Source organism: Hipposideros armiger, unplaced genomic scaffold (assembly GCF_001890085.2).
Source record: "Hipposideros armiger isolate ML-2016 unplaced genomic scaffold, ASM189008v1 scaffold_129, whole genome shotgun sequence".
Classification (NCBI taxonomy): domain Eukaryota; kingdom Metazoa; phylum Chordata; class Mammalia; order Chiroptera; family Hipposideridae; genus Hipposideros; species Hipposideros armiger.
In genome coordinates this window covers 1,756,856-1,780,153 of record NW_017731479.1, presented here as the reverse complement: position 1 = coordinate 1,780,153, position 23,298 = coordinate 1,756,856, and the positions used below count along the sequence as shown (strand labels likewise).

Sequence of the window (23,298 nt, the reverse complement as noted above, 5' to 3'; positions counted from 1 at the left end):
GTCACCACACAGTGGGTGCTCTCTGCTGATGAAATCCACCCACTCACGGATGAAGCCCCTGCACACATGTGTAAGATGCCCAGCTGGGTATGAAGTAGGACAGTTAAATGGCCCTTAAAGAGATAAAATCCTTTACTGGGTATTAAGACTTTAGAAAAATGCCCGATTTAAAAAATGTATTGGGTCTTCAATAAATAATGATTTTTATCCCTATTCTCGGCCTGAAAAAAAAAATCAGATTTGGATTTGATCGGTGGTTTAAAATCTGTGCTTGACAGAAGAACTCCAATTACACAGTGAACCAGATCAAAGGGGAGAGGGGGCTACTCTGCTGTGGCAGACCTGTTATCCTGCCTGCTCCGCCATCCTCTCATCCCTCATCTGAGGAAAAGGGTTAAAATCACAGGACTATATACATTCCAAAGCCACTACCTCCACATTTTACAAGTCTATGATTTCGGACCATTCAACCACTAGCTGAATAAGCTGGAATTTTTATTTCTGGATCAGTACAGACCATTTCAGCAACAGAAGGGTCTTCTGGAGGACACTGGAAATCAGCGGCAGCTTAAGGACAGTTCCGGGGCCGGCCGAGTGGCGCGATGGTTAAGAACTCGCTTAGGACAGTTCCGTATGAAGACCAAGAATTACAAATGGTTGGGAAAGATGAGGATTCAGCCCCTAAATGCAGATTTTCCAAATCAAAACGGGAACTGCCTGACTTGATGGAGGTCCTGGGGTGAGTGAAGAAGCCCAACCAGAAAAAGCGGGTGTGCAGATGACGAGGGTGGGCATGTGACGTGACGTGGGCTCTTGCTGCTAGAGAACGTACAGCCCACGGTGCCGGCCTGGTTCCGGACGGTCCACACTGGTCCTGGATCTTCCCCATCCCCAGGTCCCCAATTCTTGATTTGAAATAAGGACTTTTCATTTGTGAATTCATGCTAGCCTATACGTTTCTTTTAGGCAGGGGCAATTTTCCCATTTTTTGGTACTTTTTTCCTTCTCTCCGTACTCAACCTTGGCAACCCTCAGTAGCGTGTCTGATGGGGTAATAAATGCAGGTGAGACACTGACTTCCGAAGCCCGTGACAGGCTGGAAGTCATCACTGCGCACCACGTAAGGTGGGCGGGAGGGCTCTGTTCTCAATTTTACCAAGGACTTGCTACACTACTTTGAATCAACGATTCAATTTTTTTCTAAGCCTTACTTTTAGAATGTAAGCAAACTCATTCTGTTCCCTGTAATGGAGCACAGAAACCTTCACCACTATTATCATCATCAACCTTAAAATATGAGCGAACTCCTTTCCATATTGAAAACTGCTATGAGGCTTTTGCCAAGAATCATTTTCTATTCAACATTTACTGAGGCTGATATATATAAGTTATGAACTAAAGGTACAAAAAAAAAAACCATGGAGGGAGAAAAATTGCTAATTTGCTCTTAAAAAGTTAATCACTCAGATGGTAGCTTAGCTGATGGTGTCAGTGACATGTGGTCTTAGCCTAAAATGTTTCCTTATCCCACACCCAAGGGCTTTCCTCAACAGCTGACCGCTGGGCCCAGGGGACCTTCCGTGGCCTGGTCTTTGGGCAGGGACCCACCTGATGCTCGAGCCTACTTGGCTGACCACCTCCACACAAATGACACTGCTGCAATCTATTCCACTCCCTGGAATGTGCCCAGAGGATGCCCAAGAGGAATCAATGCCCTTTTGGCCACTAGCCCTGGGGGCTCCTAGGCCAGCTCAGCAAAGCTTTCTTGGTAGCAGATGCTCCACTCTCTTCCTGGGGAGGCTGGGAGTGATTATCTTGTTTAGGGGGTTGTTTCTTGTCAAGTGTGAGCCTGGGGATTAAGCTAAGGACTGGTGGCAGTTCCCAAATAAGGACAAATATGGTCATGAAACAATTTCCTTTAGGGGGAAAAAAGAGGCTAATTAGGCTCACAAAGGGTCAGCCTATGCCTTTTCTAGCAACTGGAGGCAGTAGGATATAAGTCTTGCTGTGTTCAGTGGGCAGCTTCCTGGTTTCTGCTCAGTGCCAGCCAACTAAACCCATCAGCCTGGGAAAGCAGCAGCCGAGAGCATTGTGAGCCAAGCATAGACAGTCACGGGCTCCCTCTGAAATCCCTAGCAGATTTCACAAACCCCAGCAGGCAGAATGACACCCCCGGTGTTCCAGCTATGTTAATAGCCCAGAAAGAACTCTGTAAAACTGCTTTAGGGGCCAGTGGCTCAGAACAAAATGGAAGGATGACCTGTGGGTAGCAATGCGTTTCTTCTCAGCACAGCCAGATCCGAGTTAGTGAGTGTCCGAGAACCACCACCAGGCCCGCAGGGACACTTCACCCACTCCTGACCCCACAGGTGGCAATGGCCTCCCAGGCCTTCCTTCTAGCTAGGTGACTAAGCGCGCCTTTCTCCGGCCCTAGTCCTACACGACAGCTTCTCTGTGCCAGTACCTGTAGGTCTTTGTCATGGCCCTGTCTCTCCAGGATCAGCACCCGGTCCTGTAGCTCCTCCACGGTCCCTTGGAGCAGGTCATTCTCCTCTAAGGTGGCGCTGAGACGGAGCTCCAGCTCCCGTTTCCGATCCGACAGCATCTTGATCTGAAAGGGGGGAGAGCCACGGGGGTGATGTGGGGTTACACTGGGGTGATGAGTACGGAGGGGGGACGAGCCCCCAGACATGAAGGCCTGTGTCTCTCCAAGTGCTCTGCCCAGGGGCCCGGTGCCCCCATCTCTGAGACAGCAGCTGTCAACTCCCGAGCTGAAGTGGAAACCCCTCCCCTCTAGAAACCTGTCCGGGAAGGGGCGGGGGTGGAGCTCTGGGGAAGCTGGAATGTGGGATGCCAGGCAGAGGAAGGGAAGCTTAGTGCTCTGGAAACTCCACAGATAAGACCGAAAGGGGCGCCACCCTCCCTGCCCACGGCTTGACTTCAACCCCACAATTTATGAAGGCGTGAAACTTTAAGCCTTCTGTACCGTCTTCCTTCTCAAGTCATGAGCACAAGAAAATGCCCAAGACAGCCTGTGGAGCCACTGTCTTTTCCTACTCTACGGCTCTCTGTCCTTTCCCACCGCTGGCGGGTCTGGCTCTAGGGGGTCACAGTTCAGACCTCAGTTAATGGGGGGAAAGTAGCAGGGTACAGAAAACAAAACAGTGCCTGCATCAGCCTGTGTTCATGACCACAGTGAATAACTGATTTCACTTAAGGTATGTTTGGCTCGAGCAAGTAATTTGTGAACAGAAGCAGTTTCTCTCCTTTTATTAAACAAGGTGGTATGCTTGTACACTATCTAGCCAGTCTCCAAAGAGATATAAACCTTTTAGGAAGGTCTGTCTAGTCTTTCAGTTTCAGTTGGAAAACAGAGGAAAAGAGATGCCAAGTTTTCTCTGGCCTCAAGGTTTGCAGGATGCGAAGCTGCGTTGGCATTCTCCAAGGCTAGCTATGCTTCACCCCAAGAACAGCGCCCTGCTCGGGACCATGGGGCGCCTTCCCAAGTCCTGCTTATTGCCTGTGACCTTGGGGGACTTCTGGAGTCCTGAAGGTCCCCTTGGCTCCTCTTATCAGCTAGTGTGTGATTTCTCAGCCAGCCTCCTGCTTGTAAATATCCTCCTGACGTGGTTAAGAGGCTCTCTGCTCTCTGGCCTAGTGGCGATAACCGTTCACTAAGGGGACCAACCTCAGACCTCTTCCAGGGGAGATTTCAAAATGAACGTCTATCTTGTCCCAGGTCCTCTGAAATCCACCTTTCCCTCTGCTTTTTGGCTGTCCTCACTCTCAGCACTAGAATTCTGTTCAGAGGGCGCAGATCTTCCCTGGCCACCAATCAATCAGATAGGATGCCGTCCTGGGGAAATGAAGTATGTGGCCTTTGTCCAGAGAGATCAGGTGTCTGGCCAAACAAAGAAATACTGTCTCTCAAGTGTGCACCTGGGTAAGGAACCAACAGGAGCAGGCCCCTTTTGTGAATGGGCCCACTATTCCCCACACTGAAGCAACGCTACCCACATGAAGGGAATTCTCACTCGAGCTGATTTTCATTTAAATACCCTCTGACCTTTACATTTTCCTTCCCATGGAGAATCTGTTTCCCCAGTTCCACTCAGTGAAGTAATGAAGCATTATGGTTCTGAGACGCAACTCCCACCCCATGAAGTAACTTATCTGAATGAACAATTTCATAGCTTGGCTTTTACAAGCAGTAGTGTTACTGGATGAAACAGGGCATTGGGTGACCAGCTCCTCACCCCACCATACACACCCTGAAACTTGGGACCAAATCTGGCAATAAACATTCCTGGGAATGACCCTGTGTCACGAGGGTCTAGAAACAGTGAATGGGGGCGTGGGGGAGGGGAGAGAGGACAGGCAGCGCGGAGGAGTCGGACCCTGGAGGAGGCAGTTGAAAGGCAAGTCATGCACACAAATGGTCACAGACGGCATGCCGAACCCAGGAACACACTACTTACTTCAAGAACCTGCTGCTCAATCCCAGTGGGAATTCCAAAGGAAGGGGGGGAGGAAGGGAATGAGAGGCAGAAGAGGCAGGAGAAAAGAGAAGATATTGACAGACTTTAAGAAACACAGTTTCGGGTCATTTACGAATCAGGGGAGCAGCCTACTTCCCTGGGACTGACCACGCAGGTCGACTCCTTCGCCACAGTGAGGGCGCACATTCCTCGGGCCCCAGCCTGTCCCTCAAAGTGTAACTGGGCCGAAGGGCTGCTCTTGAGACACTTGGCTGAGGGGTCTCCAGGAACAGATTAGGTGGAAGCCTCCCCGGGAAAGAGCCCCTGTCTGGCGATAGGACCCCCCACTTCTCGCCTCACACGACTGGACTTGCACAGTGCCATCTCCTAAGTGCTGCTTTCTTTTTCCCTCTGGCCCACACTCAGGGCCATGAACCCTGATGGCCTCTCATATGCTTTTAATAACCTTACTGTCTTCCAAACACCACACTCAGTGCTTTCCATGTATCAGCTCATCAGGTCCTCACAACAAGCCTATGAAGTGGATACTTCTGTCACTCTCATTGTCTAGGTGAGAGTCACAGGCCCTCTGAAGGTGGACTGAACCGCATCGAAACGGGACGGAGAAAGGGAAGATTCCGTTTCCCATCTTCTAGGTAGGACTGGCCGGGATGTTTTTGGAGGAATCAACACATTCAGTAAAAAGTAGGTCACTCGTGATTTCAAAACACTCAGCAGTAACGCTGAGCAACCCTATTTTTCCAGACGGCAGGCTACCCAGAGGAACGTGGATCAAACGTTCCCCATTTAGTGCCTCCAGATATGTCTCTCTAGAGATTTTGGTTAGAGCAGGTGTCTGTTTCCCATTCCAGAGGGCTCCTTATCTAAAAGGCTGGCTGCAGTGCCTTTGATGAGAAAAGCACTTCCAGCTCTAAGCACTGCTGCACGGGAGGCTCACCTCAGCCTGCAGGCTCTCCAGGCGGATGATGTGCTGGTTGGTGGACGAGTTTTTCTCCCGGAAGTCTTCTCGGAGGGCGTGCACTTGCATGGAGAGTTGCCTCTCAACTTCTGAGGCCTGCAAGCAGAGGACACCTTCAGAGCTGACTCACCAGTTGGGCAAAGGGAGTCTGTTCGGACTTTTGCCTTTCATTTCTCAAGAATCTCTTCACAACTCTCTATTCTATAAGGAGTACATGATGAGATACAGGTCCATGCCCAACCCACTCCGGACCATCTGTTCTCTAGGGTCCAAACAAGACGAACCCCTACCCCTACCTCTACCAGGAATGACTGTCTAGGTCCAAGGCCGCTTTGCTGATCAGAGGAAACAGGTTTAGGAAATAGTAAACTTTCAGATTGTCATCGTCATTATCACTGTGAACATAGCAGATGCTCGACAAACATCTATTAAATTGAGACAAAGTCTCGGTATTTTACATGAAAGAGTAAGACAGATATACCTACTACCCTAGAAATTCCTTTATTTCTCCATTTCCTCAGTGGGCCCCAGGATAATCATCTGTCTGCAGTTCTCACTTCCATTTCACATGGACACTATTTGAAATTCCTTGTCAAGTCTGCTAAGATGTTTGCCTTTCATGCTTCAAGGACTTTTTTTGCAGCTGTTAATTCTCTAGGGAGTGCTGGCTAAGGTGTTAATTTCCCACCCTAATCGATTTATTCTCTAATGCTGAAACATAGCGAAAACCAAATACCATTTCGTTTGTCAGCACCTTCTCTTGAATATGCAGTAGAGTCTTTTAAAAGAATGTAAGTTGCACAATATTGCCACAGGGACATGAAAGACAGTTCGAGGAATATAATTAATAATGTTGTAAATATTTTGTAGGGTGTCAGATGGTCACATGTCTTGCATCATGGATGGGGAAGAGGCTTGATCACTGCACTGTACACCTGAAGCTGATGTTGTATAATATTGTATTCAACTATAAGTGAATATATATATATATATATAGTCATGGGACGTGGAGTATAGTGTGGGAGTGGAGTCAAGGGATTTGTAATAGATATGTATGATATTGGGGGGAAGTGGGGTGGTGGATTGGGGGAGGAGGGTTGTCACTTCAAGGGGTAAAAAGTATAACTATTGCACTGTGTTGTACAGCTGAAACTAATTCTAAAAAATGTGTATTTCATAATAAAAAATAATTAAAAAAAAGAATATAAGTTGCAATAATATTTTAGAATATCTATTGGGGGATCTATTCAGCCAAGAAATAAATATTGAGGGCCGGCCGAGTGGTTCAGTTGGTTAAGAGTGCCAGCTCTGAGCAACAGGATCACCAGTTCAATTCCCACATGGGCCAGTGAGCTGTGCCCTGAGCTGAGCTGCTGCTGAGCTGCCAACAGGTGGCATGATGGCTCAGCTGGTGATAGCACATGCTTCTAACAACAAGGTTGCCGGTTTGACTCCCTCATGGGATGGTGGGCTATGCCCACCCACAACTAAGATTGAACATGGCACCTTGAGCTGAGCGGCCACAAGCTGCCAGTGGGTGGCCAGAGAGCGACTGGGCTTGGAGCTGAGCTAGCTGCACCCTCCACAACTAAGATTGAAGGACAACAACTTGGCTGTTCCCCTTCCCCAATAAAAATCTTTAAAAAAAAAATGCTCCTCCTCTTAAGGGCATAGTCCAGCCCCCACCGAGGAGTGCCCAAACATTATCCAGTAGAGAGGAGAGCTGCAGGATAGGGCAAGTAACTGTCTCAGTGCTTTTTTGAGGTCAAATGGGGTTAGTATTTTTATGGATTCTCTGGTGAGATCACTGTGTGCTGAAATGGATAGGACAGGTTTTTGGAGGAGGTGGGATGGTAATAATGTTGAAATGGTAGGCTAGCTGTTCAATGAGGCAGTAATGGTTACATGTTCAGTAGTTCTTTTTATCTACAAATGCTATATAATCAATTGTCCATCTTTTTTTTTTGTCCCATAAATTCAACAAATGTTTCTCCCCACCCCCCCAGACTAGAGAGGCACATAAAAATCTTAACCTATAGTTCTAATTTGAAAACAATTAAAAAACGCACAACAAAATAAAATCAAACTCTCTCTTTTTCCAAATTTAATTTCAGCTTCTTTTAGACTTCTTTTTCTAAAAAAAAATTTTTTAAAGATTTTATTGGGGAATTGGGGGAGGGGAACAGCGCCAGGGAATCTGGGAAGGGGGACAGACAAGTTGCCATCCTTTTGTTCTTCAGTCTAGCTGTGGAGGGCATCGCCTCACCGTGAAGGACTTAAGGACAAGAATCGTATCTCATATTTATCTTTGTTTCCCTAAAGAAGTACATGCACATAGTAGGTGCTCAAATGTTTACTGTATGAGATAAAATCTAAACACTTATGTGAGTCCTTTTTGAGACAGTCCAGCTATGACTATTGAAAATAGAAGTGGGATTAAGCTAAACCCCAGGAGTGTCCCTTTAGCTAAATTCTAGTAGGGTCATCAGGGAATTAATGAGATCATTCCCTTTGATTTAAATAGCCCATCCCCCAGAAAGGGCATTATTTCCTCCTGGAGGTCATCGCCATGGCTCCAGCAGATTTACTTAGTCTTTGATGTAAATGGCCCATGACTGATCTGTGGATTTGCTGCTTGGTGCGTCTACCTATCTTACACACCTTCACCCTGCTTTGGCATGTGGAACATTTTAATATGGGAACCCACAACTTCTTTCCCTGTGGCTTCTATAAACCTCATCAAAGTCCTGTCTTTTATAAGATCATTATTTTTGAATAGGAGATACACTTGAAATCTTTTTTGTCGCTTGTGATTATAAATAGACACCCCCCCCCCAAAAAAAGTCTTTAGTGGGCTTTAAATTCAGATTTCTTTTATCCCGGAAGATCATGTTCTGTTCGTTTGAGTGGAATGCAACAAATTAAACCTGAAGAAAAGGAAGATAATGTTTATTTGAGTACGTTCTACGTCAAAATACTGCTCTAGGTAACACACGTTATTTCATTTTTTTTATCTTAATGCTATGGAGTATGTCTTGTTAACCCATTTTATAGATGAAGAAACTGAAGCTAGAAGAGCTTAAGTCACATAGTGGAGGGCACCTAATTAGTATAGGATGAAGCTAGTTAGTATTCAAATGCAGGCCTGATCCCAAAGCCAATGAAAACGCCACCACATGACCACGCCCGAGGACAGACCGCCCTCACACCCCACCGCAGGTTAGACGGAGCAGCACAAAACAGACATCCTGTGGGCGCATCTTCCTGAAGGCTGAGGCCTCTTTTGTAATTTATCTCCAGCCCCCACCTCGTCTCTGACTTCAGTTCCTATAGCTAATGTATCCACGTGGATAGCCAGTGTGCAACTCAAACTCAACAAACACAAAACCAGACTCCTGATTCTAAGGCCTCCACCCAAATATACTTCTCCTGAGTATTCCCTTTCTCAGGAGCTGGCAAACTCCACGCTTAAGGGTTTTAAGCCCAAACAGGAATTATCCTTGACTCCTTTTTCTCCCCCCTTACACCCACATCCAATCCATCTACCAATCCTGTGGGCTGTACCTTTGAAATTCACCTCACAGGGTTGTTACGAGCATGAAATTAGTTGATATTTTAAAAACTCACATTTTTAAACAGCGTCTGGCATATAATAAGCACTATATGAGGATTTATTGAGTAAAATGAATATCCAGCATCCTACCACTTCTTCCTGCCCCCACTCTCCCATCCGAGTTCCAGCTGGCACCATGGCACCCTCACCTAGACTACTGACTGCAGTCATCACCTAACTGGTCCCCCTGCTCCCAGTCTTGTCCTCCTAAACCTGTTCTCCATGCAGCAGAGCAATACTCTGAAACCCCAATCAGACCATGTCACTGCTCAAAATCATCTAAAAGCTTTCTATCGTATTCAGAATAAAATGTAATCCAGTCATTCTCATGGCTTGTAAGACTGTACAAGCTTCCTTCCCCCTCCCAACCTCTTCTCTGATCTTCCCTTTCATCCACTGCATTCTCTCTGTTCCACTCATACTAGCTGCCATGCAGACCTCGGCCCTGTTGAGCAGACTCTTGCACCACGAGCTGCGCTTTTGCTATCCCTCTGCCTGGAACGCTCTTCCCTTAAGACATATTCACAGGGCCTGTTCCCTCACTCATTCAGGTGTCTTCTCAAATGTCATCTCATCGGAGAGGCCTCCTCTGTTCACCCTACCCGTATGCATGTTAATCTCTATTCCCTTCCTCCGTTTTACTTTATAGCACTTACTGCACCAGACAGATACCTCTTAATTGAATTATTGCCTCACTCTCAGCCCTTCATGACAATTCCAAAAGGGCAGGGCCTTTGTTTCCTTTGCTGCTATAACCCCAGTACTCAGAACCGTGCCAGGCACACTGCAGACAAATTTGTTAAACACAGGGAAAAACGTATATATGCACTCATTTTCAACTCATGGTTGTCTATAACATATTCCTAAATGTCACAGAGTACTGAACAAATTCTATAAAATTCCCATATTACAGAATGAGTTCAGTGTTTAGCAGAAAAGTTATATTTTTAAATATTAAGAATTTTATTTTACAATCTTTCCTTGTATTTTAACAAAACTGACAGATGAATCATGCCCCTAATAACTAGTCAGTAGTCACAAAAACTCTACATAAATTATTATTGATATAAAACCTTTTCCCCCCTTCAGATTTATCTTAGCTGTTATGTCCATTTTGCAAAAACTATTCAAACAGAATTCAAGCATAATGCTCTTTCCTCATAGGAAAAAAAAACAAACCATGGTGAGATTTTTGTCTTAAAAGTTATCTCCTACTAAATGTTTAAACATGGAAATATGGAAAAGCCAAGTTTAGATTTTGGAGACAGCTAAGTAGTCTGGTAATCTCCCAGTGGGACATTCTATATGGTTGTCAGAAAAGTCATGAGGTATTTTTTTCTATGTTTTTCATTGCAAAAATGCGTCATGACTTCTCTGACAACCCAATACCAGCAAATTCAGGCATTTGTTGAAGAGAATACTTCTTACATCTTGCCTCACTAAGATTACATGTCATCTGATGGTTGCCATGGAAACAGTAGTAATGCTAACAAGGATTAGCACCACAGGGTTTTACCACTGGGAGTAGTATTCTTTTCCGTGTAGTCCCTGGGGAAGCAACACAGATATCATATGGGGATAAAAAGCTGGTGAGATTCCCTATAAGTGGGGGAGGAGAGGGGAGCCCATATTTCCCCCTCAAATCAAGGTTCTATCCATTCCTTATCCTTATGAATACCTACAGCTTGATCATCAAATTCTGAGCCTCTTTAAACCCTCCATCCTCCATGCCTTTCCTAACAAACTCTAGCTCTCAGTTCTTGCTTCTGTCTCTCAATTCACACTTTAAAAAATCATATCATAACCTAAGTTCCCAATGATAAGAGTGTCTTGCACGGTTCCTTAAATGCAAACTGAATAAACTTACTGAATAAACAAACTGAAAGTTACTGAGGGCCTACCCTGGGCCAGGCACCAGTGCTAAATGCTGTCACGTGGATCATTTCACTAAGTCTTCATAATAATACGTGTTAGGTAGGTATTACTAACCCAGTATTTAAACGAGGAAATTACACTTTAGAGAGGTTAAGTGACTTTTCTGGTGTGACAAGTTATTTCCCCCAAACAAGCCTTGTCACGGGCACTAGACTGTAGGCTCCTCAAAGGAAAGGGTGGCTCAACTTCTCCAGTATTCAGAAAGGGCTTGGCTCACAACAGGCAATCAGTTAACCAAAAATGATTTAAAGAACATAAACAATAAAAAACAAACAAAAAAACCCCAAGAACTACATATGATGTGAGTAGGTGGGAAGGCAGAGACTGCTTTTTTTTTAAAGAAAGCAAACGTACCGAAAGACTTCTAACAATGTCATGTGCCATTTTGGAAAAAAAAAAAAAAAACTTAATTAAAAATCTTACATACAGCTATAATTATGAACATATTGGTGTTTGATCACGGTCAGTTGTGATATATGCTGCACGTCATTTGTTATCACTAATAAAGTAATGAAGTAAATACCTTAGTTAAAAAAAATATCAATAGTAGCAAATTCAAAACGTTCACTCACCATGTTTTCTTGAGTGGGAGAGGAAAGGTATAGTCACAACTAGCCCTCTGAGCAAACTGAACATTACAGAAGCATTCTGAGCATGTATCTTCATAGGGAAAAGTTCAGAACCACTGGTTTAAGAAAAAAAGTATTGAGACACGGATCACCTACCACTGGACTCCATTCCTAACTGTTCCTGGTTCACTGGGTGAACGTAAACAATTCTTACACGCAATTGGGCTTCTGTTTCCTCAGGCCTTTAAAAAATAAAGGACTAACTAACTCTATCCACTGCTGGACCATTCTTCAGGGGCAGCTAGACTTTCCTCAGTGTTCTGAGGTGGCATCAGTTCCATTTTCTTATTTCTCCAAAGATGGGAAGGGAGCAAGAGTAGCTTACTACTTCTGGAAACAGTCTACCAGATTGGCTTTGTGAAAATAAAACCAGTAAGCTTTGAAGCTGACTCAATTGTCACCTTCTGAGAAAAATGGAAGGTCAAAGGATGAGTTTGTTAAAAAAAAAAAATTCAGATTGAAAAAATATAGAAATGTATTATGTAAACCAGGCTACAAAAAATGTCTTCATGATTTAAAACAAAGTTAAGTTTTTCCCAAGTGAACATCAACTTCTCTGGAAGAGTTAAGAGATTAAAAGCATATCTCAGTTTCTCAGCTATTAAATATATAATAAAAACCCATTTCCTACTTCTCCAAGGTGTTGGAAAATCGATTAGTTAATAATCTGCAAAGGCTTTCAAGTATAAAATGCTATCGCACTGTAAGCACTGTTCTATTGAAACTTGTTTCTGCTTCCTATCAGTCAACTTCCATGTCTATCTGGGATGCCATGATGGAGATTTTAATTAATTGCAGTCTTATAAGCCTGAAAATTCTCGGGATCAGGGAAGCTTGAAAAGACAGAAATGAAAATTGGAAGCACATTCAGATAGAGGCTCATTTAAATGCCAGAATAATTATTCCGAGCCCAAAAGAATGCAAATAACCTGTCACCTCTGGGCTCCTACATGGCAGAGAAGGTGCTCTACAAGTCAAAATCATCATTCATTAATAAACTCAACATACTCAGGAAGAGCAAAAATACAACAAAGGCATCAATTCCAAATAATGTGGCAATCCAGTACCATTTCAACATACCATTAATGAACATCTAACAAAGGCAAGGCATGCTGTTAGGCAGTGAGTAAGATGCAGCCCTTCAGTCAAGGAAGGACATGAACTACACAAATGAACAAACAAGAGATGCGTTTGCTAAAGTCAAAGCCAACAACACAGAAGCACATATATGAAAACATTCAATTGATAGATCTTAAGTTCTGCGAAGTGAATCTTCAAATAAAGCATACTGAATCAATGTATTTATACATTAGATCATCATGAATTGGTTTTCTATACAATGAGATGCATCAACAGTTCTAGGCTTTCCAGCCAATCAGACGTATTTACTACATAAACCCCAAAAAAACGGGTAGCACGAAAGAACTACGTTTCCAGATGAACTTTAGGGAAAACCAAGTTTGAATCTCCTGGTACAAAAAAACTGCTTACTGATTCTACAGCATGTTTCCACAGACTGAACAAAGTGTAGGTCTGGTTTACACTGTAGCAGAAAGAATTAAACTAGAATAAAGGCTATCCTACTGATGATCGAGTAAAATCACAGTAGTTCTGAAATCAGCTTCCATGGTTTCAGATCCATGGTTACACCTTCTGATCCATTAATTTTAAAGCAAGGAATCTATCTACAGGAATAATCAAAGAAGCTGTCAAAGATTTACATACTAGCAAGTTCCTAAGTGTATATCCTACAGAAATGTGTGCTTATGTTCACCCGAATACATGTCCAAGATTGGTTATAACAGTTTTATTTGCTAATAGCTAAAATCTATAAACAACCATCACCAGTAAAACAGGTACAGTATATATTCATACAATGTGAATATATACAGTATACCAAAGCAAATAAGTTACCTAAGCTACATGTATCAACACGGAGGGACTGTAAAACCAAATTGTTAAGCAAAAGAAGTCAGACACAAAATAATTCACACTGTGATTCCACTGATGCAAAATTCCAAAACAGAAAAACAAAACGGTATTATTTATGGATACATACTCAGCAAGTAAAGCTCACTATAAAGCAAAGGGAAGGACTGATTACCATAAAAGTCTGGACAGTGGTTCCTCTGGGGAGAAGATGGGGGTTGTGCTGTGGACAACTTGCCCAGTTTCTTCAACATGTCACGGGAAAAGGGGGAATTGTAACTAAAGTAAATAACACTTAAGTGACAACACAAAATGCAACAAACAGAAGTCATGGCCCTGGACTGGATCCTGATTTCCAAACCAAGAGTAAAGGACATTTTTTAAGGTCAATTGGGAAATTTGAATACAGACTTGGAAAAATGACTGGAGTGGAAAGGTAGAGATCACTGACTTAAAAAAATCAGGTTAGGAAATAGTATGTGCAGCATATGATAGGATTTCAGTTTAAAAAAATTATGCATGTATTTACATATGCCTAGGAAAAAGTCCTTAACGATTTAATACTAAACTGTTTCCGTGGTGACCTCTGGAAGGTAAAAATGTGGTATTTTTATTTTTTAATTATTTCACTTGACTCTATTTTATAATTTTCTTCAGGGCATACGTACGTACTGCTTTTGTAACAATAAAAATATTAAAAAATAAACAAAACAGTATCTCCAAGGCAGTGAATAAATAAGTGCCAAGTAAATTATGAGCTCAGAAAATGAAGTAACCGGTGTGTTGGAACAGTGAGGGAAGTGTTCAGGGGGAGATGAACTGCCAGCTGGTCCTGGAAAAATGGGTAGGATTTCAACAAGAAGAAAGTATTGATCCTTCAACTCATCAGTCAGTGTAAAAGTGACAGGGATGTATGCATGGAGGACAGCTTGACTAGGCCGTGAGATACTTGGGCCAAACACACAAACAAACCTCCCTTTAAGTCTTTATGAGCTGCTCCTTCTTTCTATCATTGCTTATGACTCCAAAGCCACTTACCAGGAAGAGGAGCTCTGATTTATTTTAGTCTCATTTTCCTAAAAGATTCCCTGTTCCTGGCTTCTGAGAATGGAATGTTTGGCTTCTGAGACTGGCTGTTCTAATACAGGTATGTGTGGGGCAGGGTATACATGTAACGGGGTGAAGGGAAGATATGGTGGAAGGAATTTTATTTTGAGACTGTCTAGACAGCAGACATGAAATGGCCTTTTCAAAGAGTATAGGGTTCTACTACCTTCATGAATGTGCACACTCTAGTGTTCAATCCTGTGTTTTGATCTGATTGAGCCATTCACACACACAACAGACATTTGATAAGCACCTAGCATGTGCCTGGCACACACAAAGTCACACACAAACACAAAAAAGGTACTGTAAACAAATGTTGAACTCTAGTTAATAATATACATCCTGAAGTTTTAAGCAGTAAAGTGTACTGAACGCTTGACAATGTCAACTTCCATTGAGATGCATCAGACAATAAGATAGGGTGATGGAAAACTCGATGCATTGCCTGGAGATGGTGGTCAGTTCTCAATAAGTGTTTGCTGAATTTATGAAAACTAAAACCAAAAAAGGTTAAACACAATAGGTTCTAAATTCGTATTTGGAATCATGTTTTGTAAGAGAAATGTGAAATTTGTTCCAGGCTAAAGTTTTTGATGCTCTGAGAAGTAGGCTACTTAGAGACAAACTGGGTATGTTCTGTCCAGACCGCTCATCACTCAGAAGCTGTGGGAAGTAGCAAAGGCAAAAAAGAACTCAGGGGTAGATAGAAATGCAACTGGAAGTACTTATAAGGGGGGAAAAAAAAGTGAGTAAAAGAAAGTGTGCACGTCTGTAAAAGCAGCACCCATTAGCATAGATGTGAACAGCTACTTTGGTCATGTGGACATAAACCTTGGACTTCGAGATTAAGCGCAGCGTTCTAGATATGCTACTTTTACTATGTATTAGTCATGTCATGTGACTCTGGGCAAGTCATTTAATCTGGTTTCTCTTTTGTTAAATGGGGACAATATGTGCCTTTCTACCTCACAGGGTTCTGATCATGGAAATGTCAGTTCTGCAAATCCTACAGCACAATACAAATGTGAGGTATCCTCCTCATCCTATTAAGTGTGACATAAGCCTGTCCCACTTTCCAAAATATACCCATTTCATCAGGACAACAGAGCAGATCATTATTGCTAGTCCCTTTCTTGGGCTTATCTGGTCCCTTAAGGAGAGTCTGAAGTTTTCTCTAAATCCTGGGGCTACATTACGGATAATCTAGATCTCCTCTACTTGTTTCGAGTTCAATTCATTTGGCAAATAGCTTTATTTCCAAGAATATGTTCTATTTCCCAAATTAAGAAATATTAGTTCAGGGACGGCCAAGTGGCGTTGTTGGTTAAGAGTTGGCTTGGGACGCCAGCTCTGCCAGCAGGGCCCCCATTCGGATCCCACATGGGCCAGTGATGCTGTGCCCTCTACAGCTAAGATGGTGAACAACAGCTCGACCTGGAGCTGGGCTGCAGTGAGTCGCCAGTGATGGCGTAGGCTGCAGTGGGGCTGGCCGGCAGCTGGTGTGAGCTTTTGTGAGCTGCTGTGAGCAGCCGTCCAATGGCTGGCAAGCGACTGCCTCACCCAGGAAGATTGCAATGATAATACCAACATGGGCCAGTGAAGCGATGTCCTCCACTAGACTGAAGAACAAAAGAACAGCAGCTTGTCTGTTCCCCTTCCCCGATTCTCCAACGCTGTTCCCCTCCCCCAATTCCCCAATAAAATCTTAAAAAAAAAAAAAGAAGTATTAATTCAAAAGAAAGTTAGTAGGTATTAGCAACAAAAAAACAAAATTCTGGGGTCAAAAAATGTTTGGGAAACATTGGATCAAATAGGTTTCTTTACTGTAAGACTTACAAAAACTTTTGGTATACTAAAATACACTGCAAATCTCCAAGAGAGGAATATAATATTAAACGTTTCCTGGAGTCACTTGACCATGGACTTTCTAAAAATTCTGAGATACATTTCTTGGGATTGATGCTCTAATGGCACACTCTGAGGGAAAGCTGTTGTAACTGCTTTGGAAAATTCTAAATATTGGGTTGTCGGAAAAGTCATGACTTAGTTTTTCTATGTTTTTGTTGCAAAAATGCGTCATGAGTTTTCCGACAACCCAATAGATGTACATTTTAATTCAGGGCCCTGTTAATGGCAACCAAGTTACAATAAAAATAAGAAAAACAACACTTAGTCGTAATAATGATAATGTCAGAGGCTGTGTTCCATGGAACGAAACTGAGGGATCTACTGAGAGGAAAGCATAGTGCTCACCTCTAGGTAAAATTATAGCTATGCAATTCAGGGCACAGAGCAAAATACCATCCTGGGGCTTCCACAGTACATTCTGTTCATACCTGTTATGATCTTAACATGCCTCCCCTTACATGACTGAGCAGATCCACTTTAGGCCTCTGACCACAAGCATTAACAGCCATGGTTCTAAGGCCCCACATTCCCAGGTCAGGACCTACTTTTTGCTCAGCACACTTTACTAAAGCCTCCTCCCTGGCTTCTTGGCTAACCACCACCTCAGCGATCCTTTTTTACCAGACTGCTTTTTCTTAAGTCAGCTGCTGCCCTCCAATTTGACTCCTTGATGACCTGTAATTATGGGATACGGAGGCTGCCTGAACAGCTTGGTCCCTCACCACTTCTGTACCACTGCTGCCTATTTCATAAAATAGCAAGTTTTCTTGTTATTTTCAATATTAATTTTTTTGGGGGGTGCATCAGTTCTTGGATAGGTGACTGACAAAGGTAGAGAGCAAAACACAGAATTAGAGATGTTTTCTTATTAATTAAAACGCTAGTGAAAATGAGACTTGGAGGGACTTCCAAATTGGTATTCCTAGTAAAGTCTGTAGTCCCAGATAATAACTGAGCTACATTCCAATTGCAGACCTTTGACTAAATTGACATTCATGACTCCAGTGATCAGACGTTAGGAGAAAAAAAAACAAAGCCACTTAACAGCGAGCCTTCCAAAATTGCCAATTTCCTGGATGAATTCTGAGTCACTAACAGTTTAGGGGTATGGTAAGGCAGAGCGAGATTAATACCCACCACTGCCTCGATTAAAACTGTTTTAAAAACACCCATTTAGAGCATGACAATCAACATTTTAGTGCTTCTGAACCGTAATCTTCTTGCTGTTAGCCTATTTTGGTCTATAATTGCAAATTAAGAGTAAACAGATCTATCAATTAGAAATAATGGTATTAAGTGATGTTGGCCTCTGTCTTGGATGAAAATAGCTAAACTAGTCCTATGGGGACCAAAGATATTTTGGATACTTACTACATTATACCCAAGAGAAAATTCTGGTGCATAAATTTTTCCACAAGAAAAGCCATGTTTTAAAAAATACCTGGGAAGCGCACACTAGAATTTTAAAGATCTCAAAGAAGTCTGAGGAAAAACAGCCATGAGAGAACGCAGGAAGTGACAATAATATGACAGTTTGTGAAGGATCTAGCGGATTAACACTGGACAAATCAGAGCCTCTCAGGGCGTCTGTTCCCTTATCTGTAAAATAGGGATCATAATATCTAATTTACGATAGAATTGTGAGTGTGAAATTAGATAATATATGAAAATGTATCAGTCTATAAAGCACAGAAACGATATTACTGGCAAGGTAAAGTGGTATCACAAGGGGAACAGGATGAGAGTCAACTTTATGTCAAAGGGATTTGAGATTATTCCATCATTGTTTTCTCATTTTAAACACTGAAATAGCCAACAATTCATATTCTTTATATAATCCCAGTTGCCTCATGGAATTTCCACCGCAGTCTAGTACCAACTCCAACTCAGATGGATGTGCAGAAAACAACTTCTTGTAGTCCCAAGTCCTTGTCAGGCCACAGCATAGAGAGCTCATGCTAATGATCACATCCACATAGATGGCAAGGAGAGCAAAGAGGCTGACTTAGGAGCTAAAGCCTAGTGACAAGGCAGCAGAAACCTCTTTGCACACCCCACTCCAGCCAAGGGCTGGGAAGCTGCGTCAGTGGCTGGGCCATCCTTCCACAGGCCTGAAGCAGCCCTGGGCCTCAGCGCATTTCCTTGTTAATAGGTGTTTTAAATTTATCTTCTACTGTTTTTGCTTTAAAATATTTTATTACTTATAAAACGTTAATAGGACTAATAAAAATGTATGAATTACAACTATATATTACAAAACACTATTTTAGGTGTCATATTTTATATAATAATCAATAAATAATAACACTATTAACATTATATCATGACTGATCATACCATTTTCCTGGCTCACTTTAATGAAAATCATTTTATTATGTTGTTATGGACTGAATGTGTCCCACCAAAGTTCCTATGTTGAAATCTTATCCCCCAGTGTCATGGTATTAGGAGGTAGGGCCTTGGGTAGGTGATTAGCTCGTGAAGGTGGAGGCCTCATGAATGAGATTAGTCCCCTTACAAGAAGGCAGCTTGTTTCTTCCCCATTCTCTGCCATGTGAAGATTCAGTGAGAGGACAACCATCCATAAGCCAGGCAGAGGCCCTCACTGGACACAGGAGCTGCCTTGCCCTTTTTTCTGATCAGTGCCTCGCTCCTATTGGTTTAGACTTGGCACAGCTTCTGTTATATATATACTGTCTTAGTCTGCTCGGGCTGCCATAACAAAATACCACAGACTGGGTGGCTAAACGACAGGCATTTATTTCTCAGTTTTGGGGGCTGGGAAGTCCAAGATCAAGGTGCTGGCAGGTTCAGTTCCTGATGAGGACGCTCCTCCTGGTTTGCAGATGGCTGCCTTCCTGCTGTGTCCTCACATGGTGAAGAGAGAGCGAGCTCTGGTCTCTCTTTCTCATCTTATAAGAATGTTAATCCCATCACCAGGGCCCCACCCTCATGACCTTATTTAAATCGAATTACCTCCCAAAGGCCCCACCTCCAAATATCATTACACTGGGGGTTAGAGCTTCTACATATGAGTTCTTTGGGGGGGGCGGAGGGGGAGAATTCAGTCTACAGCATATGTTATCTTCCATGCTCTTATCTACTTAACTTCTAACTCACTGTTCTGAATGAAATATCTTTTTAAATAAATTAAAAAAAAATTTATATTAGGGCCGGCCGAGTGGCTCAGTTGGTTAAAAGTTCGCTCAAGAGTTTGAGCTCTGAGCAACAGCGGTTCGATGCCCAGCCCGAGCTGAGCAGTCGCTGAGCTGCCAACAGGTGGCAGGATGGCTCAGCTTAAAAAAAAAAAATTTATAGGAAAAAAATTTAAGCATACAGAAAATACTACATGAATGCCTATATTTCAATCATATAGAAGTACTAAGTGTTAATGTTTTGCTTTCTTTGCTTTGTCAGTATTTTCTAAAGTATATAAAATAAATCACAGATATTAGGATATTCATCTCTAGGAATCCATATTTGTATGCATTTCCATATGAATTTTGCAACAAATTGATAAAGTAGACTTGTCAATTTCTACAAAAAAATACTTCAATATGAAGCTCTAAAAGAGGGATGTTTCCTACATATCACAATACCATTTCACATATATAAAAATGAAAAATTAATTCCTTAATATCATTTGCTGCTACACAGTATATACATTCAAACACCAACTATACTGTTATAGCTTATTTTAAAATAGTTTTATTGGTATGTAACTGATATACGGTAAACTGTATATATTTCAAGTGTACATCTGGTAAGTTTTGACAAAAGTATACATCCACAGAACCATCACCATAATGAAGATACTGAACATTATCTTCAAAAGTGTCCCTATACCCTTTTGAAGTCCCTTTCACTCATCCTGCCTTCTCCCCTCCAACTACTGATCTGCTCTGCTTTCTATCCCTTTAGATTAAAATGTATTTTTTAGTGTTTTATATAAATGGAATTATACATGTTCTTTTTTGTCTGGCTTCTTCCACCTAGAATAATTACTTTTTAGATTCATCCATGTTGTTTTATGCATCACGAGAATTTTTCCTTTTTTATTACTGAATAGTATTCCATTGTATACCACACTTTGTTTAGCTGTTCACCTGCTGATGGACATTTGGGTTGTTTCTAGTTTTTGGCTGCTACCAACAAACCTGGGATTTTTCCACTTCACCTAAGTTGTCAAATTTATTGGCATGAGGTTGTACATACTATCCCCTTATTATCCTTTTAATATCTGTAGAATCTGTAGTGATGTCACCTCTCCCACTCCTGACACTGGTAGCTTGTGTTTTCTCTTTTTTCCCTAATCAGAGGTTTATCAATTTTATTCATCTCAAAGAACTAGCTTTGGGTTTTACTGGTTTTATCTACTGTTTTTCTGTTTTCTATTTTACTGATTTCTACTTTAGTCTTTATTTTCTTTTTCTGTTTACTTTGGGTTTCACGTGCTCTCCTTTTTCTAGTTTTTTAAATTGGAAGATGAGGTCAATGATTTGAAACTTTTTTCTTTTCGAATATAGACATTCAGTGCTATAAATTTTCCCAAGCACTGTTTTAGTAATATCCCACCAATTCTGGTACGTTGTATCTTCATTTTCATTCAGTTCCAACACCTTTCTAATTTCCATGTTGATTTATTCCTTGATTCATAATTCTCTTAGAAGTGTGTCATTTACTTTCCAAATGTTTTGAATTTTCCAGATCATTCTGTTAATGATTTCTAATTTAATTCCATTGTGGTCGGAAATACATACTTTGCAGGAGTTGAATCCTTATAAATTTATTGAGACTTTTTATGGCCCATACTATGGTCTTTCTTGGTAAAATGTGTACTTGAAAACAATGTACATTCTGCTGTTAGATTGACTGTTCCACCAGGTCGAGTTCTAATTTGGTTAAGTTGATCGATAGTTGGTTCTAGTCTTCTACATTCTTTCTTTCTTCCTGCTTACTTATTCTATCAATTATTGAGAGATGTATTGATTTGTGAATTTGTCTATAGTTGCTTGCAGTTCTATCACTTTTGCTTCCTTTGTTTTGAAACTGTTAATAAAGGCATACACATTTAGGACTGTTATACCCTCTTTATTCACTACTTCATTATTATGAAGTGACCTCTATTGCTGTTAATATTCTTTACTCTGAAATGTTCTTTATTTGATATTAAATAAGGTAGCCACTCCAACTTTCTTTTGACTAATGTTACCATGCTATAATTTTTCTATCCTTGTATTTTAAACTTCTAAATCTTTTGAGTTTTTATCTGATCAGTCTTTGCTTTTTAACTGGTGTTTAGACCATTCACATTTAATGTGATTTATTGATAAGTTTAAGTTTGAGTCTATCATCTTGTATATGTTTTTAATAAAATTAAAAAAAAATTAGTTTCAGGTGTACAACACAGTGCAATAGTTATACTTTTTACCCCTCAAAGTGACAACCTCCCTCCCCAAATCCACTGCCCCACTCCTCCCCCGCCCCATATCATACGTATCTATTACAATTGCATTGACTCCATTCCCATACTAGACTCCACGTCCTGTGATCATATATATATATATATATATATATATATATATATATATATATATATTCACTTATAGTTGACATACAATATTATACAACATCAGCTTCAGGTGTACAGTGCAGTGATCAAGCCTCTTCCCCATCCATGAAGAGGTCTCCCTAACAAGACATGTGACCATCTGACACCCTACAAAATATTTACAACATTAATTATATTCTCCGAACTGTCTTTCATATCCCTGTGGCAATATTGTAGTTACGTATTTATGCTAATCTCTTCCCCATCTCCCTCACCCCCACCCCCTCCCAACCAGCAACTATTAGTTTTTCCTCTATATCTCTCAGACTATTTGTTTACTTTGCTCGTTCAGTTTTTTAGATTCAAAATATAAGTGAGATCATATGGTATTTGTCTGTCTCCGACTGACTTATTTCACTTAACATAATAGTCTCTAAGTCCATCCATATCGTCCCAAATGTTACAATTTCATTCTTCTTTATGGCGGAGTAGTACTCCATTGTATAAATGTACCACAGTTTCTTAATTCAGTCGTCTACCGATGGGCATTTCGGTTGTTTCCGAGTCTTGGCTATTGTAAATAGCGCTGCAATAAACATAGGGGTGCATATATTTTTTTGAATTAGCATCTTGGGTTTTCTGGATAGATACCCAAGAGTGGAACTGCTGGGTCATACAGTAGTTCCATTTCCAGTTTTTTTAGATACCTCCATACTGATTTCCATAATGGGTGCACCAATCTGCAGTCCCATCAACAGTGCACCAGGTTTCCCTTTTCTCCACAACCTCGCCAGCACTTGTTGTTTGTTGATTTATTGATGATAGCCATTCTGACTGGGGTGAGGTGGTATCTCATTATGGTTTTTATTTGCATTTCTCTAATGATTAGTGAGGTTGAACATTTTTTCATAGATGGCCTGTTGGCCATCTATATGTCCTCTTTAGAGAAATGCCTCTTCATATTCTCTGCCCATTTTTTAATTGGGTTTTTTTTTGGTGTTGAGTTGAATGAGTGTTTTATAAATTTTGGATATTAACCCCTTATCAGAGATATCATTGGCAAATATCTTCTTCCATTCAGTAGGCTGCCTTTTTGTTTTATTGATGATTTCCTTTGCTGTGAAAAAACTTTTAAGTTTGATGTAATCCCATATGTTTATTTTTTCTTT

At 41.5% G+C, this 23,298-nt stretch overlaps 1 protein-coding gene across 7 annotated transcripts in view; it reads right to left on the bottom strand.

Annotated features, from left to right (window-relative positions):
* The window catches only part of BICDL1 (BICD family like cargo adaptor 1), an 82,314-nt gene that overhangs the window by 22,322 nt on the left and 36,694 nt on the right, over window positions 1–23,298 (bottom strand). For 5 of the 7 annotated variants that reach the window (XR_002124739.1, XM_019649085.1, XM_019649088.1 and 2 more), the window contains exons 3-5: window positions 5,437–5,553; window positions 4,479–4,490; window positions 2,465–2,611 (exon numbers count right to left, since the gene is read on the bottom strand). Coding sequence is in view for 6 of the 7 variants with exons in the window: in XM_019649085.1 (XP_019504630.1) it covers window positions 2,465–2,611; window positions 4,479–4,490; window positions 5,437–5,553 (276 nt within the window). In the remaining variant the exon portion in view is untranslated. The remainder of the gene's footprint in view (window positions 1–2,464; window positions 2,612–4,478; window positions 4,491–5,436; window positions 5,554–23,298) is intronic. The other 2 variants (XM_019649086.1, XM_019649089.1) reach the window with 1 other exon arrangement.